At 41.2% G+C, this 15098-nt stretch overlaps 1 protein-coding gene across 5 annotated transcripts in view; it reads right to left on the bottom strand.

Moving 5' to 3' along the window:
• DIP2B (DIP2 acetate--CoA ligase B (putative)) overlaps positions 1-15098 on the bottom strand; it is a 209428-nt gene that overhangs the window by 78425 nt on the left and 115905 nt on the right. For all 5 annotated transcript variants that reach the window (XM_019662250.1, XM_019662252.1, XM_019662251.1 and 2 more), the window contains exon 3: positions 4616-4744. In XM_019662250.1, the coding sequence (XP_019517795.1) occupies positions 4616-4744 (129 nt within the window). The remainder of the gene's footprint in view (positions 1-4615; positions 4745-15098) is intronic.

The raw sequence follows: 15098 nt of genomic DNA, 5'->3' as shown, positions 1-15098 counted from the left end.
CAGCAGCCGTGAGCAGCCGTCCAGAAGCCGGCGACTGATCTGCCTCACCCGGGAAGAGCGCAATGATGGTGCCAAATTGGGCCAGTGAAGCAACGTCCTCCACAACTAGACTGAAGAACAAACAACAGCAACTTGTCTGTTCCCCTTCCCCCAATTCCCCAGCGCTGTTCCCATCCCCCCAATTCCCCAATAAAAATCTTTAAAAAAAAAATTTAAATATGCATTTCCAAAAGTATATTTTTGCATGGAGTAATTAACATGTGATAGCAAACTCGCTAAAACCAGGGAATTATTCTCATTAAACAAGCTTTAGAAAGCCCACAACATCTGGATAACTAATAATTAGGGAGCATGTTCTTCTGTGCCCCAAGGAGTCACAGCATCAGACCACAGAACAAATCGAAGCACCTATCTATTTTCTAACATGGTAAGCCCTGGCCCATACACCCACATCAAAAGGAGATGTTCACAGTTACTGTATTAGCAAAGCCTCTTATTGATAAGAACAGCCAGCTCTCTTAACTGGATTTGACTCATTCGCCAGCATACAATTCACATTGATCTTTGATAAATCACTTCCCAAGTTCAGTCCCCAAACATGGCTGACTTTGGACATCTCTGCCAGCAGCACGTGCGAGCTGGGTACCATTTCCAGCACTAATGTTTAAGCTAAATGAGGTGATACAAATACTCCTTTAAAGTACTTTTTTTTTTTTAAGATGGCTAATTGCTCAAAAGATTAACATTAAAAGATTTGTCTGAATCACAATCAGGTAGCTTTCCATCTCAGGCATTAACTGTGTATTTTCTATACTTGTGACTATAACACACGTGTGTAGAAAGGTGCATCATGCCTTGATGTACAGGAAAAAGAGGTACTAAATAAGTGTATTTAAAATGTCAGACCTTCTTGGCTAAGCAGAGAGCAGAATCAGGTCAGATGATCTAAACTCTGAATAAATATAAGCTCTTTACACTGAGTCAGAAACATGAAACACTAAGTCTATTTAGATTTGATTATGATTAGTTTAAATGCTCTAGGTATTCATAAGCTTCCACCACCAATGAAGAGAGGATTTTCCAGGATTTAATACTGACACCAGTATTATTATGAGTACCCACCATTTTACTCTGAATGTTTGTGATTTTCACTAAACATACCCTGGGTTCCTGAGCTATTTTTGCATGTCACTTGTACATGCAACCCTTCCAATGACTAGAGTGACAAAGAGGTAAAGTTCAACTCCCATCAACTTCTATAACTTATTTGTTCTTCTTCTGCTACTACTGTTGGTTCTTCTTATCCATGGAAGCCACAATTCTCAGAATGTGCTGAGCTTTCCTTTGCTATTCAGTTGAACAATTCCTAATATATTAAAAAATGTGAGCCAGCCTAGTGGCGCATTGCTTAAGAGTTGGCTTCCGACGCCAGCTCTGAGCAGCAGGGCTCCGGTTCGGATCCCAAATTAGGGCCAGTGACGCTGCGCCCTCTATAGCTAAGATGGTGAACAACAGCTCGACCTGGAGCTGGGCTGCCATGAGGCGACGGCGTAGACTGCAGTGGAGCCGCGGTGGGCCTCCCATAAGCTACTATGAGCAGCTGGCAGCCAGCATGAACTGCCAAGAGCCACCATGAGCGGCATCCAGTGGCGCACGCAACCTATCTGTCTCACCCAGGAAGAGCGCAATGATCACAATACCAACATGGGCCAGTGAAGTGATGTCTTCTACAACTAGACTGAAGAACAAAAGGACAGCAACTTGTCTGTTCCCCTCCCCTAATTCCCCAATAAAATCTTTAAAAATAAATAAATAAATAATAAAAAATGTGACTTTCACCAAAATCCATGCTTGCATGCTTCCTCTACCCTGTTCCCCCTCATGACAGTATTGCAGTACTCTCATAGCTTTCAGTATCTTCAGGGTTTTAAAATAGGTCAAGCTTACTATTATTATTTATTTATTTTTAAGATTTTTATTAGGGAATTGGGGGGATGGGAACAGAGCTGGGGAATTGGGGGAAGAGGAACAGACAAGTTGCTGTCCTTTTGTTCTTCAGTCTAGTTGTGGAGGACGTTGCTTCACTGACTGAAGTTGGCACCATCATTGCGCTCTTCCGAGAGAGGCAGATCGGTCACTGGCTTCTGGACAGCCGCTCACTGCGGCTGCTGGCCGCTCACGCTGGCTGCCGGGCACACACGGTAGCCCATGGTAACCCACTGCCACAGGGGCTGCAGCCTACGCCGTCGCTGGTGACTCACGGGCAGCCCAGCTCCAGGTTGAGCTGTTGTTCAGCATCTTAGTTGTGGAGGGCAGTGTCACTGGCCCTCATATGTGGGATCCGAACCGGGTCCCTCTGGCGTCCCAAGCCAGTTCTTAACCATCGCGCCACTCGGCCGGCCCCCAAGCTTACTATTAAACCTTCTTTAACACCACTGCACCTAACCAAGACACTGAACAGTCAGTCTGCCAACCGTATCTGATTCACAGACTACACTTGCTGATGTTCGGAGTAAATCTGAAAGAATTGGTATAAAAGAACTGGGACTAGAGATCACAGCTGAGTTTTACTAGGTGAAGGACAAAATTTTACACTACTGAATGAGCTCACTGAAGCCTTCTTCTATATGTGATCAGCTTGGACATAGGATGTAGAGAATCAATCATCTTTTTTTTTACTAGTTCTTTTATACTATGCTGTAAAAACAAACAAACAAATAAACAAAGAGAAAAAAAGGTAAAAACTCCTAAGAGGCCAGAGATGAGGGCTGTAAAGGCTACAACCCCCTGTACCAACTGGACAGAACACGCTGCTGCTGAACCTGGGCCCCAGCCCCAAAAGGTAACACTGGGTGCCTGGGAAATGGGGCTTGAGTCTTGGCAACGAACAGGTGCTCCTGATATGATTTTCTATATCCATCCTTACCTCCCTCAACTCCATTCCTTAGCTCATAACTGCTTTTATTCCTCCCTTTCTCCAAATTATCCATTTAGCTCTTATCTATGGCAGGCCCTGTGCCAGGGCCTGGAACGCAGTAGTGGAGGAGCATGCGGTCTGCAGTTGGAGTGAGCTGCTGGAACAAGTACAAATCTGATCATGTTACTGCTCTGCTGAAAATCCTTCAGTGGTGTTCAAGATTCCTCAAGATTTGGTCCCTGGTAATCTTTCCAGCCTCATCTCCCACCTCTTTCTTTTTGGGTCCTTGCATTCTACGTGCCAGCCTTTATGAATGATTTGCAGGTCTGCTCTCTGATGCTATCCCTCTTTCACCTGGCTAACTCTTGTCTTTCTACCACGACTCAGTTTAGATATCTTATTCTCTGAGAAGGGCTTCCCTGATCGCTCAAGACCAGGTTAGGTACAAAGGAAAATTCTGGTGTGGCGTGCAATCTCTAGTTTCTTGTTGTTTTTTTTAATGTACTTTATTGTGTGTGTGTGTGTGTGTGTGTGTGTGTGTATACATATATATATATATATATATATATATATATATATATATATATATATATGATGTGTTTTTTTATTTTTATTTTTTTTAATTTTATTGGGGAACAGTGTTTTTTCCAGGACCCACCAGCTCCAAGTCAAATAGTTGTTTCAATCTAGTTGTGGAGAGCACATCTCAGTGGCCCATGTGGGGATGGAACTGGCAACCTTGGTATTATGAGCACTGCACTCTAACCAACTGAGCTAAGCGGCCACCCCCAACCTCTAGTTTTTTGACTGAACTCCTCTCATTCCTTTCTTCCAGTGTGTGAAAATATATATGTAATAAAACCAGCTCTCAAGATGGCTGACACAGCTCTGAAGCCATGTCCTTTTCCTCTTTTTCTCTACAGCAGTTTCTGAGGATGTGATATACATGCTGTTTTTTAACTCAAGAAAAAGTTACGGTAACCTTGGCTGGTACAAGGGAGTCAAAAATCTAGAGAAAGAAAAATCGCACTCCTTTTCGTCTTCTGGCACAGTAGATGTGCTGCAGAGACTATAGTGGACCGTAGATGGGCATGGGATGGGCTCCACACCACACGTCCTCCTGAGCCGATGGCGTGTTTCTCTGCTCATCAGTCTTGGACATGGTATGGCAGGAGCATGCTCCCCACTGCCTGCCACAGCATGGTGCCTGTTCCCTTCCCTGACCCTACTTGGGTCAGAAGAAATAAAAGTTAAGAGTTTACTAATTTGAAGTTTCATTGTTGAGCTTTTGTTCCAGCTCCGTCAGTTAAGAGACTAAATTAATAGCTCTGACAAACACAGAAGGACCTGCCCCTTCCAACAGAGTCCACTGAGCTCTCCCTACACACCACCCAATGTGACCCTGGCCTCTGCTTTCTCATTTATTTGTTCACATTGCCTTTGTACTTGTCTGGCTCCCCATCCCTGCCCTTGAGGGCAGAAATGTCTCATTTGATGCTGTGTCCCCAGCAAATATCGAGTATCTTACTTTACCTGGCATACGATAGGTACTCAATAAATGAGTGATGAATGAACTAACATAGACCTGTTGGTGCTTCAAGGGAAAACAACAAAACAAACATTAGAAGCTCTCAGGAGACACAGTTCAGACTAAGTCAGTAAGAACTATTCCACTGGTAATTTCCAGTTCTTTCTCACCTGATCGGTATCGTTCATCCCGGGCTCCCCCAGATCGAGTTCGGTGGTACTTAGAAGGAGCGGAAGTTTGAGTTGCAGATGGAGCAGGTGTCTGGTTTCTATGTTCTTTCTGTCCTGCTGAATCAGTTTCTAAAAAAGGAAGTTTGAAAGATGGTTATCCGGTAACAATACTAGCCAACGTTTTCTGAGTACTTTACATCATCCCACAACACTGTGAGGTAGGTACTATTACCCCATCTATAGGAAAGGGTTAGAGAGCTTTAATATACACAGAAAAAACAATACAAAGACATCCAGGCTAAAAAATATCATTTTAGAACCATAACTGTGAACAGGCGATAGGAGACAAACAGCAAAAGGATATATGTGAAATGAATAAGCCATTCCAGAGACTCGAAGAACTGGTGGGATGGGTGCTGGAGGGAGTATATGACCCCCTAACCTGGCACAGTGGTACAGAGAAGATCTTGGGGAGCTTTAGCTTCCCCAATAAAAGTTAATCCAAATAAACATATCCTTTAAGCAAAAGTGGGGTGTTTACTATGCAAACACAGCTTCAAGTCATAAATACTAGTCCCTCTTCCAACTGGAGTCAGCCTTGAACCTGTCCCTTTCCAGTCCCTGGCCTGTCTCCATACTCTGCCCTCCCAACATTTACTGTCTTATCAAGAATATGGGGAGGGAGAACTAAGCAGGTAAAATAAGCAGAAGAAAAACCCCTTAAGTTCTGATATTTTACTGCCTTTTTTCCCCCAACGGTATTGGCTCCTAAGTCACAATTTTTTTTAAATGCAGCAAGAACATTTATCATGAGATATATCCTTTTAACAAATTTGTAAGTGCACAATACAGTATTGTTAATTATAGGCACAATGTTGTACAGCAGATCTCTAGAACTTACTCATCTTGCATCATAAAACTTGTTACTCATGAGAGAAGCAACTCCTCATTCCCCACCTCACCCCACCCCCAACCCCTGGCAGCCGCCATTCTACTCTGTTTCTATAAGTGTGACTATTTTAGATTTCTCATATAAGTTGAACCATATAGTACGTGTCCTTCTATGACTGGCTTATTTCACTCAGCATCATACCCTCCAGGTTTATCCATGTTGTCACATATTGCAGGATTTCCTTATTTTTTAAGGCATATTTTAAATTTCTTTCATAGCACTTAGTTGTGCCCAGCAAGGCAGCTTCCACATAGCAATTAAGTGCCCGCTATAGTAAGATGTCACCTATCCAGCAAATGCACTGCTCCAGACCACAGCTGCAAATCAGCTTATAAAGCCAAAAAATAAAAAAGCAGACTGAAAGCATAGGTTTGGGGAGTGGAAGCAAAAGTCCCATATACCTCAGTATAGGCATCACAGTACTATAGGAACTGGGACTCATAAAGACAGTGCTATATTGTTTTTAAAAAAATGATTAGCATGCTCGAGAGGCCATGTGGAAGAGCTCTAGTCGACAGTCCAGCTCAGCCCAGCCTTCCACCTGCCCCTGCCAAGGCACCAGAATGGGAGTGAAGCCATGCTGGCCTTGCAGACCAGCCCATACCCCAGGTGAAAAGCACTTAGAGACCCCAGTTGGCACCATGTGGAGCGTAAAGATCACCCCCGCTGAGCCCTGATCCCTGACGCACAAAATCTTAAAACAAAGATTTTTATTTTTTTAAATGGCCAGATTATTTTGTATACACTGTTTTTAAGAAGGTAAAAAGTATATTTTAGGATGTTCTCCACTAAAGTGCTTTTATGGATCTAGAAATGTTTATTTTTTATGGTTCCTGGTAGCTGAGATTTTTATTATAAAATATATCAACTGAGCTGAATATGTTTTAACACTCAGATTCTGAAAGGCAATGTCTGGGGTTGGAAATTGAAGTTTTTAATCAACCTAAATTATCTTGATAATCAATTTCACAGGGGAGCTATACTGAATTATTAATATTGTCAAACCTTGTTTCATTCGTTAGTTTTATTACTCTAGGACAAGAATCAATAAACTATAGTCCATGTCTGTTTTTATAAATAGTTTTATCAGGACGCAGCCATACTCATCTGTTTACATATTGCCGCCTGTGGATACATTCACACTGTCAAGACATAGTTGATTAGATGCGACAGAGACTGTATGGTCCTCAAAACCTGAAATATTTATTATCTGGCCCATTACAGAAAAAGCTTGCCAACTCCCAATCTTTACTGATAAAAGCTAACATTTAAGTGTTGGGCACTGCACATATAGAAGCACATATAAAGTTTTCACGTTTTATCTTATTTAGTCCTCACAACAACCCTACAAAGTCAGCACTATCACTGTCAACTCATTACAGAAAAAGGAACTGAGACGTCCATTATTTTAGCCAAAGTCATAGAGCCAGGGAATGACAGAGCCAAGATTCAAACCTAGGTCTGTCTAACTCCACTGGTTTTTAACCAGAAAAGGTTATTAAAAAGGTTATAAAAGTGTCCCAAGACTCTTAAAGGAAAGCAATCAGAATTAGTAATTTAGTTTACTAGGAGTATCTAAATGTTTCAGGATTTATGCTCAGCAGCTAAACAACAGCTTTTTTTAAAACAGCTTTTTTTTTAATCGCCTGCCTTCATGTGAAAGAGTCTGCAAAAAGCCCCTCAAAATAAAGTTTTCAGCCATTCATTAGAGAAACTATTGAAAACATATTTCAATTAACCTTAGAGGACAAAAAATAGAAAGGGGCTATTTTTACTTGTATGGTCAGATGACACATATAGGAAGGGAATATATTAGCATATTACATTAGCACACAGGAGCTACTTCGCTTGCAAATATGCACAGAGAAAAGGTTTGACTTAAACAGATAGAGCATTACGTTTTGTATTACTAGCTTTGTATTACTTTTTGGAGGGTCACAGTGAATAAATAATTAAATTACGTATCACAGATTTTTAAAAATTAAATATTCAGATTTGCGAGGATAGACCAAACCACCCTGCTCAGAAACATGGTGCTTCCAAATCAGATATTAATAATCCAAAGTATAAATGGAATGAATATGGATTCTCATTTCATGAAGGATGGGCACAATCCATGTTTTTTTATTTTATTTTATTTTTTACCATTCCTCTCTCACTTAGGCTTTTACTTTGTATTTTCCAATGTAATAAATTAGGAGAAAGAAGAAAATGTGGGCTAAAAATTTTAAAAATGATACAAAGAAATGATAGGGAGGTGACGGGAACTGGAAGTTGATACATTTGTTTGAGGAAGAATTAGAGAGAATGAACATTTTCACTCAGATTATCTAGAGGTTACCACAGATCAAACCACAAAGAAATGTAACACATATACAGACAACTGATGAGAACAGAGTCAGATGACACTTAGCCAAGAGATCTACTGAGCTGGTGGTACCAAAAAAAAAAAGGCCTCACACCACACTACTGACCAAGCAACATTAGAATGACGCTCTGCAATGTTTGTCTCAGTTCCCTCAGGGATTTAGTCATCTAAGCAGACCAGGTCTCTTTTGGGTCTAAAATCATGACAAACATTTTGTTGGAGCTTGCCAGTAACGAAACCAAAAGGTTGATTCGCAGTTTCAATAAGCAGCTGACAAGTCTGTTCAGGGCGCATTCCTCAGGTGCCCAAAGCATAATGCCACAAAAACATGGATTTCTAACACAACAATCTTGGTTCAAATGTGTACTATACCTCCTTCAAGTTCAGGAGAGACTATCTAAAAGAGAAGTAAAAGGAAAAAAACAGAGTAAAATGAATTCCTAGGAATTGAATCACTTTAAGTATAACAGAGGAGCTTAGTAATGAAGCCCTGCAGTTAATCTTTTTGATTGTGAATAATCACTCTTATAAACTTTCCCCCCATGTACTAGAGTTTATCTTTTTGGAATATATAATTTACAAATATATTTTACCTATGCAGTGAAAAAAAACGAAGCAAATACAGTAAAAGATTAATACCAATTTCTATAGGTGATGAAATTTTGGGTGATTTATATATTTTTCCATAGGCTTTACTGAGTTTCTATAATTTAGAAAAGTTCTCTTTTCGAATATAAAAGTAATATATGTTCATTTTAAAACATCAAGGTAATAGCTAAGTGTAAAGACGAAAATAAAAACATTGAATTTTCTTAATTTGAAGGTCATACCATACAGAACAGATTCTTGCTAAAACAAAATAATATTCCGTTTTCAGCTTCCTAGATAAATTATGACACCATGAGCAGGATTTTCCAGTCTTCTAAAATCAATTGTGTCCTTTTTCTTTCACCAAAAGCAATTGACAAATGAACGCGTACTTGGAGGTGAGAGGGAGAAAATTATGCCCTGGCTGGAATAAAAGAGTTTTGGAAGGTTTATTCCCACCTTAGCTTACTTGCCAGGGCAACAGTTTATCATGGAAGCGGGCAGGAAACAGTGTACCTCAGGTCTCCTCAACGAGGAGGGGGCGGTCAGGGCCACGGGAGCACAGCAGGGCATTATCTAACAGCATGCCCAGCGTCGGCTGGGCAGGCTCAGTGCTGCCTAAAGATGAATCATTCCCTGGCCAGGGTTTCACACTGCAACCACATCTCAGGAATTACCTGGGGCCTGAAAATACAGATTTCTCTATTTTGAGTAAGGTGTGTACGGTTTCACTACCATAGTAAGATGCTAAAAGCAAAGGTAGAATTACTCATGAATCAACACAATGAGATAGTATATGCCATGAAAAATGAGAAATATGTTCACTGTGCAGACACGTGAAAAGGTCTACATGGAATGATGTCAAGTCATAAAAGAACACAAAACATTATGTATATAATATGATTACAACTGTGTACGTTAAAATGATTTATAAACAATTATAAGGATCAGATGGGGCATAAAATCCCCTAAGTACTTGGAATGAGGTCATGATGAAGTACTCTGGAGTTCTTTACCATTTCATTGTTTTGTTTATAGAAAGTTATATATAGAATCAAAGTAATTTTAAAAGGCACCCAATACAGATTAAGTGCTGGAACAAGAGTTGTGAACGTTACAAATCAAGTATTTTTCAAAACTTCTAAATTCTATCGTGTGAAACATACATGAGATCCAAAGAAAAAGATTACTCACTGATTTCACAGTGAAAGCTTCAGTTTGGGGGTTCCTGGTTTTTCAGTCTGTTATACAGAATATCCACTAGAGGTCACCATTATGTTTAAATAGTGATGTTCGTTTATTAACACGTTTAAGAAAAACCACAAATTTTAATTTCTTCTACCAAGCCTTCTTTCTCCATGATCAACATGTAAAAAATTTATGTGGAGACATCAGAGTCTTCTATAGTTCTATTGTTTGAATATAATAATGATAACCTAAAAAAAATAAAGAAGCTGCTATTTAGTAGTATAAAACTATGCAAAATTTCCATTTAGGAAAATGGAAGAAAGCCAACCTCAGCTTCTCATCTTTCAGCTCTGCCAATGACTGAACAGACATTCTCACCTGTAAGAGTAATAGAGTGAGGCAAGATGTGCTCTGAGAACTAAGTAACATGATAATTCAACTTTTTAAAGTGAACAGAGCAGACATGCTCACTGCTCTTGGTTGGTGCTGGTGTCCTGAGAAGAAATATATTAACAGTTGATCACCAATTCATGTATATCTTTTACATCGTGATAAGAGCATTAAAGGAAAAGAACAAGGCTCCCTAAGGCTACGTAATGGGGAATTTAATCTGTATTAGAGTTTTAGGGATTTGTTAAAAAGAGACACTGATGTAGGCTTTAGCCAAGCAGAATCGGAAAAGCCACTTTATACAAAAGCATAGTATTTGTAGAAGTCTAGTGAGGGAGAAAAACCTCGAAATGTCTAAGAAAGATTGGTGGGGCCACAGCATAGGGCAAGAGGTGGAGTGATTCAAAATGAGGCTGGAGAAAAAAGGCGGGGTCAAGTCACTTGCGTGAGCCAAAGGAATAGCCTTTGAAGGGACTTAAACAGGAAATGACAGTATAACAATGATAATACATTTCTATGGCTCTTTTAACTTTCATGACACCGTCTCCCTTTATCATCACAATAACACTATCTGATAGATACCAGTAAGGAAGCAGGACACCTACCACAGATTAAATGTTTTTCCTCTTTCTTTTTTAAGATTCTTTTTTTTCCTCTTATTTTTTATTATTAGTTTCTGTATAGTGAGAGTGTGTAAATAATCACCTTGAATCATTAGAAATAGAGCCTCCACCCCATCCAAGAAGGGTGGGTTGAATCACTCAGGGACTCTGCCCTGGGAGCGAATGCACCCTGAGTCACAGAGGAGAGCATGCCTCAGAAGGATGGATGATTAACCTCACTGCCTGGGGAAAGGCAGGAAAGAATAAGAATGGCTGCATTTGGAGTCCGGAAAAGGGGCCACCTGCCTGATTCCTAGGGATGGATTCTGGGAGAGAGAGAAGCTGGGGGTTCTGGGTCTATGAAGTGGCCGGCATCTGAACAGGTCCTGACCCAGAGCTTCCTGGACCACTTGGCGTCAGGAAAACGGCTGTGCATGGGGCTAAAAGAACTCCAAGTGGGTACCTTAGCTGAGCTGAACCAGCATGGTGGCTGATGCAGGAAGTGGGCTGAGCAGGAGGTCCGCATTACTGGTCACAAGGTGAGAAGCAGTTTTCACCAGCACCCCATGAGGGTGAGGCCCTGAGAAACAGCAGCAGTCTAAGAGGCTCTGCCCTCCTGGGTGTGGAGGCTGCACTGACCACCATTCCTTCTGTACTGTCTGTATCCCAGGGAGTTCTCGGACAATTCAGGAGGAAAGAGAAGCCCCCAGAGGAAGATAGTGGACTTCCTTCTGATAAGGCGTGTGGGGACAGACCTGACTGCACCGTGTGCTCCAGGTCACAGAGACCACGACACTGCCCAAACCTAGCAAATGAAAGAGCAGAGCTGGAATCAAACATTTCATGTTCTTTCCACTGTGCTGTGATCTTCACCAGGGAACTCTTAAATCAAAATGGGATAAAATACAATAGATCCCACCCCTGCTCCTCCACACCCACACACATACAGAGGCACACAGCCTACTTAACATGTACATGGTTGGAAATGTTCTATAGCATTCCCAAATGCTGTTCCCGATTTCCAGAACCGGTTTTCAGTTCCTGTCCCTTTGAATTTCCACAGTCCTTTGTTTAGAATTTTCTTACAGCGCTTATTTTACTTTATCTTTTATGATCCTGATTTGTATACCTTGTCTTATCTCTCCTGCTATAGTATAAATAACTTGAGGCCAGGGGCTGGCCTCAATTCTTCCTGCTCTCTCTGATAGTAATTGGCTTAGAGTCTTACACATTGCCTGCACCCAATATTTTGGTTAAAATAAATAATTAAGAACTTGTCTGTGTCCTCACTTCTACTAATGATAGTGGGTAGCAAGGAAAAACAAAGACAAAAAAAAAAAATGAAGAGATGCCGATTTAAAGGATATGGTTAAATGTTAAGGAGAAAAGCCTACTTATTTGTATATCTCTAAGCCATACAAGTTTTATGCAAAAAATTTGTGCCTCTAACAATTTTCATATAATCACATGAGGTTATTCAGAGGTCTCTACCCTTGAGAGGAGTTATCAGAGACTTTAGAGAGAGAGGATAAAACACAAGGGTTTTCTTTTGTTTCATTTTAATTCAGTTTTATACACACTTGCACAATCTCAAAGGCAGGACTGAACTTAGAAGAACTGTGATGAAAGGGGTGTGGAACAACTAATGAAAGCAGCGTGTGCGCGTGCGTATTGGAATACTGGGGAGCAAATACCCTCTAGCAAAATAAAAAGCAATCACAAGAGTAATCCAAGTTTGGGGAAAACCTTGGGTCTCCAGAACTTCTTACCAGGACAAGCTAGAGAGTATCAACACATAACCATATTCATAAGCTGGTATATCTTATCCCTAAAACGGCAATAGGTAAGGGTCTTGGGTAAAAATAATGTGGCTAAGAAGGAACACGTAGAAGGTGAGCTCCTATCCTGAAGCAGGAGACAGACACAATTAAATGAAGTGAAAGATAGTAGAACAAGAGGATAAAAAACAAATACACAAAGGTCACAAATAATCTCAAATACACCAAGACGGAATGAAACGTTTACCCCAATGCCATCAAAACCAGAAGCTTCAGTAGCGTCGTAAAGCAAAAGATGTGGGTCCGAGAAATGAGATGTCACTGTTGAACTTCAAGGGCAATTTTAAACAGGGGATAGAGTTGCAAAACAGAGCTGAGGCAGGGCTTTTCTGAGACCCCCCCCCCCCCCGCCCCCCAGTTTCAGCACCTTAAGGAGCAGTTGTGGAGACCACATGTATGATCAGCTTGCTGGCGAACAGCCAAATGAGGCAAGAAGGTCTTTGAGATCTTTTAGATTGATAGAAATGATCCTTAAACCAATGGTGAACAATCCTTAAACAGAAATATTAGGGTAAAGAATTCTGATTAAAAACGAGTACTTCTAGGGCCGGCCGAGTGGCACGTTGGTTGAGATCTGGCTTGGGACGCCAGAGGACCCCGGTTCGGATCCCACATATGAGGGCCAGTGACGCTGCCCTCTACAGCTGAGATGCTGAACAACGGCTCGACTTAGAGCTGGGTTGCTGTGGGTCGCTGGCAACCGCGTAGGCTGCAGCCTCTGCTGGAGTGGGCTGCCATGGGCGACCGTGTGTAGCCGGCAGCCAGCGTGAGTGGCCCTCAAGCCGCTGTGAGGGGCCGTCCAGAAGCCGGCAACTGATCTGCCTCGCCCGGGAAAAGCGCAATGATGGTGTCATCTTGGGCCAGTGGGGCAACGTCCTCCACAACTAGACTGAAGAGCAGGGGGACAGCAACTTGTCTGTTCCCCTTCCCCCAATTCCCCAACGCTGTTCCCATCCCCCAATTCCCCAACTCTGTTCCCATCCCCCAATTCCCCAATAAAAAAATCTTTAAAAAAACCCCAAAAAACGAGTACTTCTATCTATCCCCACTCCTTCCCAAAATGCCACTAGAATGATCATGAAGGCCCATAGCAGGGCAAGAAAACAACTGGTTCAGATAAATACAGGAAGAGAGATGGCACCAAGAGTTGTCTCTATGAAAATAATAATAAAACTGATAGATTAATTGTGCAAAAAGGGAAATGTAATCCTAGTAAACCAAGTGACTTAGCTTTGAACAATATTTACATAATCATAATAATGTGAACACTGAATGCTGACTTAACAACAACAAAAGTAATACGTTGAACACACAGCCCAAAATGAGTATAAGATGGGCAATGTGACGGAAGGGGTAAAGGGGAAGAGGAAGTGTGCGGTGCCTGTGTGGCTGAGGGAGGGATGTGTAAGAGAGAAAAATTCTAATTTTTTATAGTAAGAAATGAATAAATAATGCCTTAAGTTGAAAATAGTCAAGAAATAGTGGTAAAATGTTACTTAGAGAGACAGAGACATAAATGCCAGAACAGTTAAAAGAGTTGAAAGAAGATATGTCTAGGGAAGAAGAGGACACTGCTTATTTTCGTTGTTGTTACAAACCTCCTAATGCCATTTGATTATTTTAAATGGATGGATTAATTTCACTGAAAAATAAAAATTAAATAAAGAGCAATACTAAGTCTCAGATGAGAATCACCCGACTGTGTATAGTCTCCTGTGGTTTAGATCTAAATTAAAAGATTAATTGAGGGTGGAAACAAACTGCCATGACCAATCAATCACTCTCCAATCTGTAGAGTAATCTGCTTCTTTCATTACCTGACACTTCCATCTTCACAGATGTTTACGAAAGGAGGTACTGGCAATTCTAAATGTTCTTTCTGTTCAGTTCCACAAACATTTGTAGAACATCTACTAAATGCCAGACACTAATACTAGAAACTGGGGATATGATGAATAATTATAAAAATAATAATGCAATAAGAGTGTTTCTGAGGTTAAAGACTGCAAGAGTCCAATAGGTAAGACACAAGAACAAAACCATAATTTATGGGACAGAGAGAGCTTTTTAGAAGTGCAACTCAGATAATGGGAGTGGGGACTTTTTTCAACAGAACTGGTCTAGGAAGTCTTCTCTGTGGAAGTCCTCATTGAGCAAACCCCTAATAGACTTAGGCAGCAAGCCATGGGGGTTCGGGCAGGCTGATCAGTCTTGTCTAATGCTGTCTGCCTCCCGGTGTCTCAACAGTACTTGGAACATAGGGGGCACTTAGTAAATATGTGTTGGCCTGAGATCCTGTCAGTAACCCTGTTATCATTAGCATAAACTCTTTTTTTTTTTTTTAGATTTTTATTGGCGAATTGGGAGATGGGAACAGCACTGGGGAATAGTGGGAAGGGGAACAGACAAGTTGCTGTCCGTTTTTTTGTTGTTGTTCTTCAGTCTAGTTGTGGAGGACGTTGCTTCACTGGCCCACATTGGCACCATCATTGCGCTCTTCCCGGGTGAGGCAGATCAGTCGCCGGCTTCTGGACAGCCGATCACGGCGGCTGCTGGC

Source organism: Hipposideros armiger, unplaced genomic scaffold, assembly GCF_001890085.2.
Source record: "Hipposideros armiger isolate ML-2016 unplaced genomic scaffold, ASM189008v1 scaffold_371, whole genome shotgun sequence".
NCBI lineage: Eukaryota > Metazoa > Chordata > Mammalia > Chiroptera > Hipposideridae > Hipposideros > Hipposideros armiger.
The sequence above is the reverse complement of the archived record's forward strand: the minus strand, read 5'-3'. Positions and strand labels throughout refer to the sequence as shown.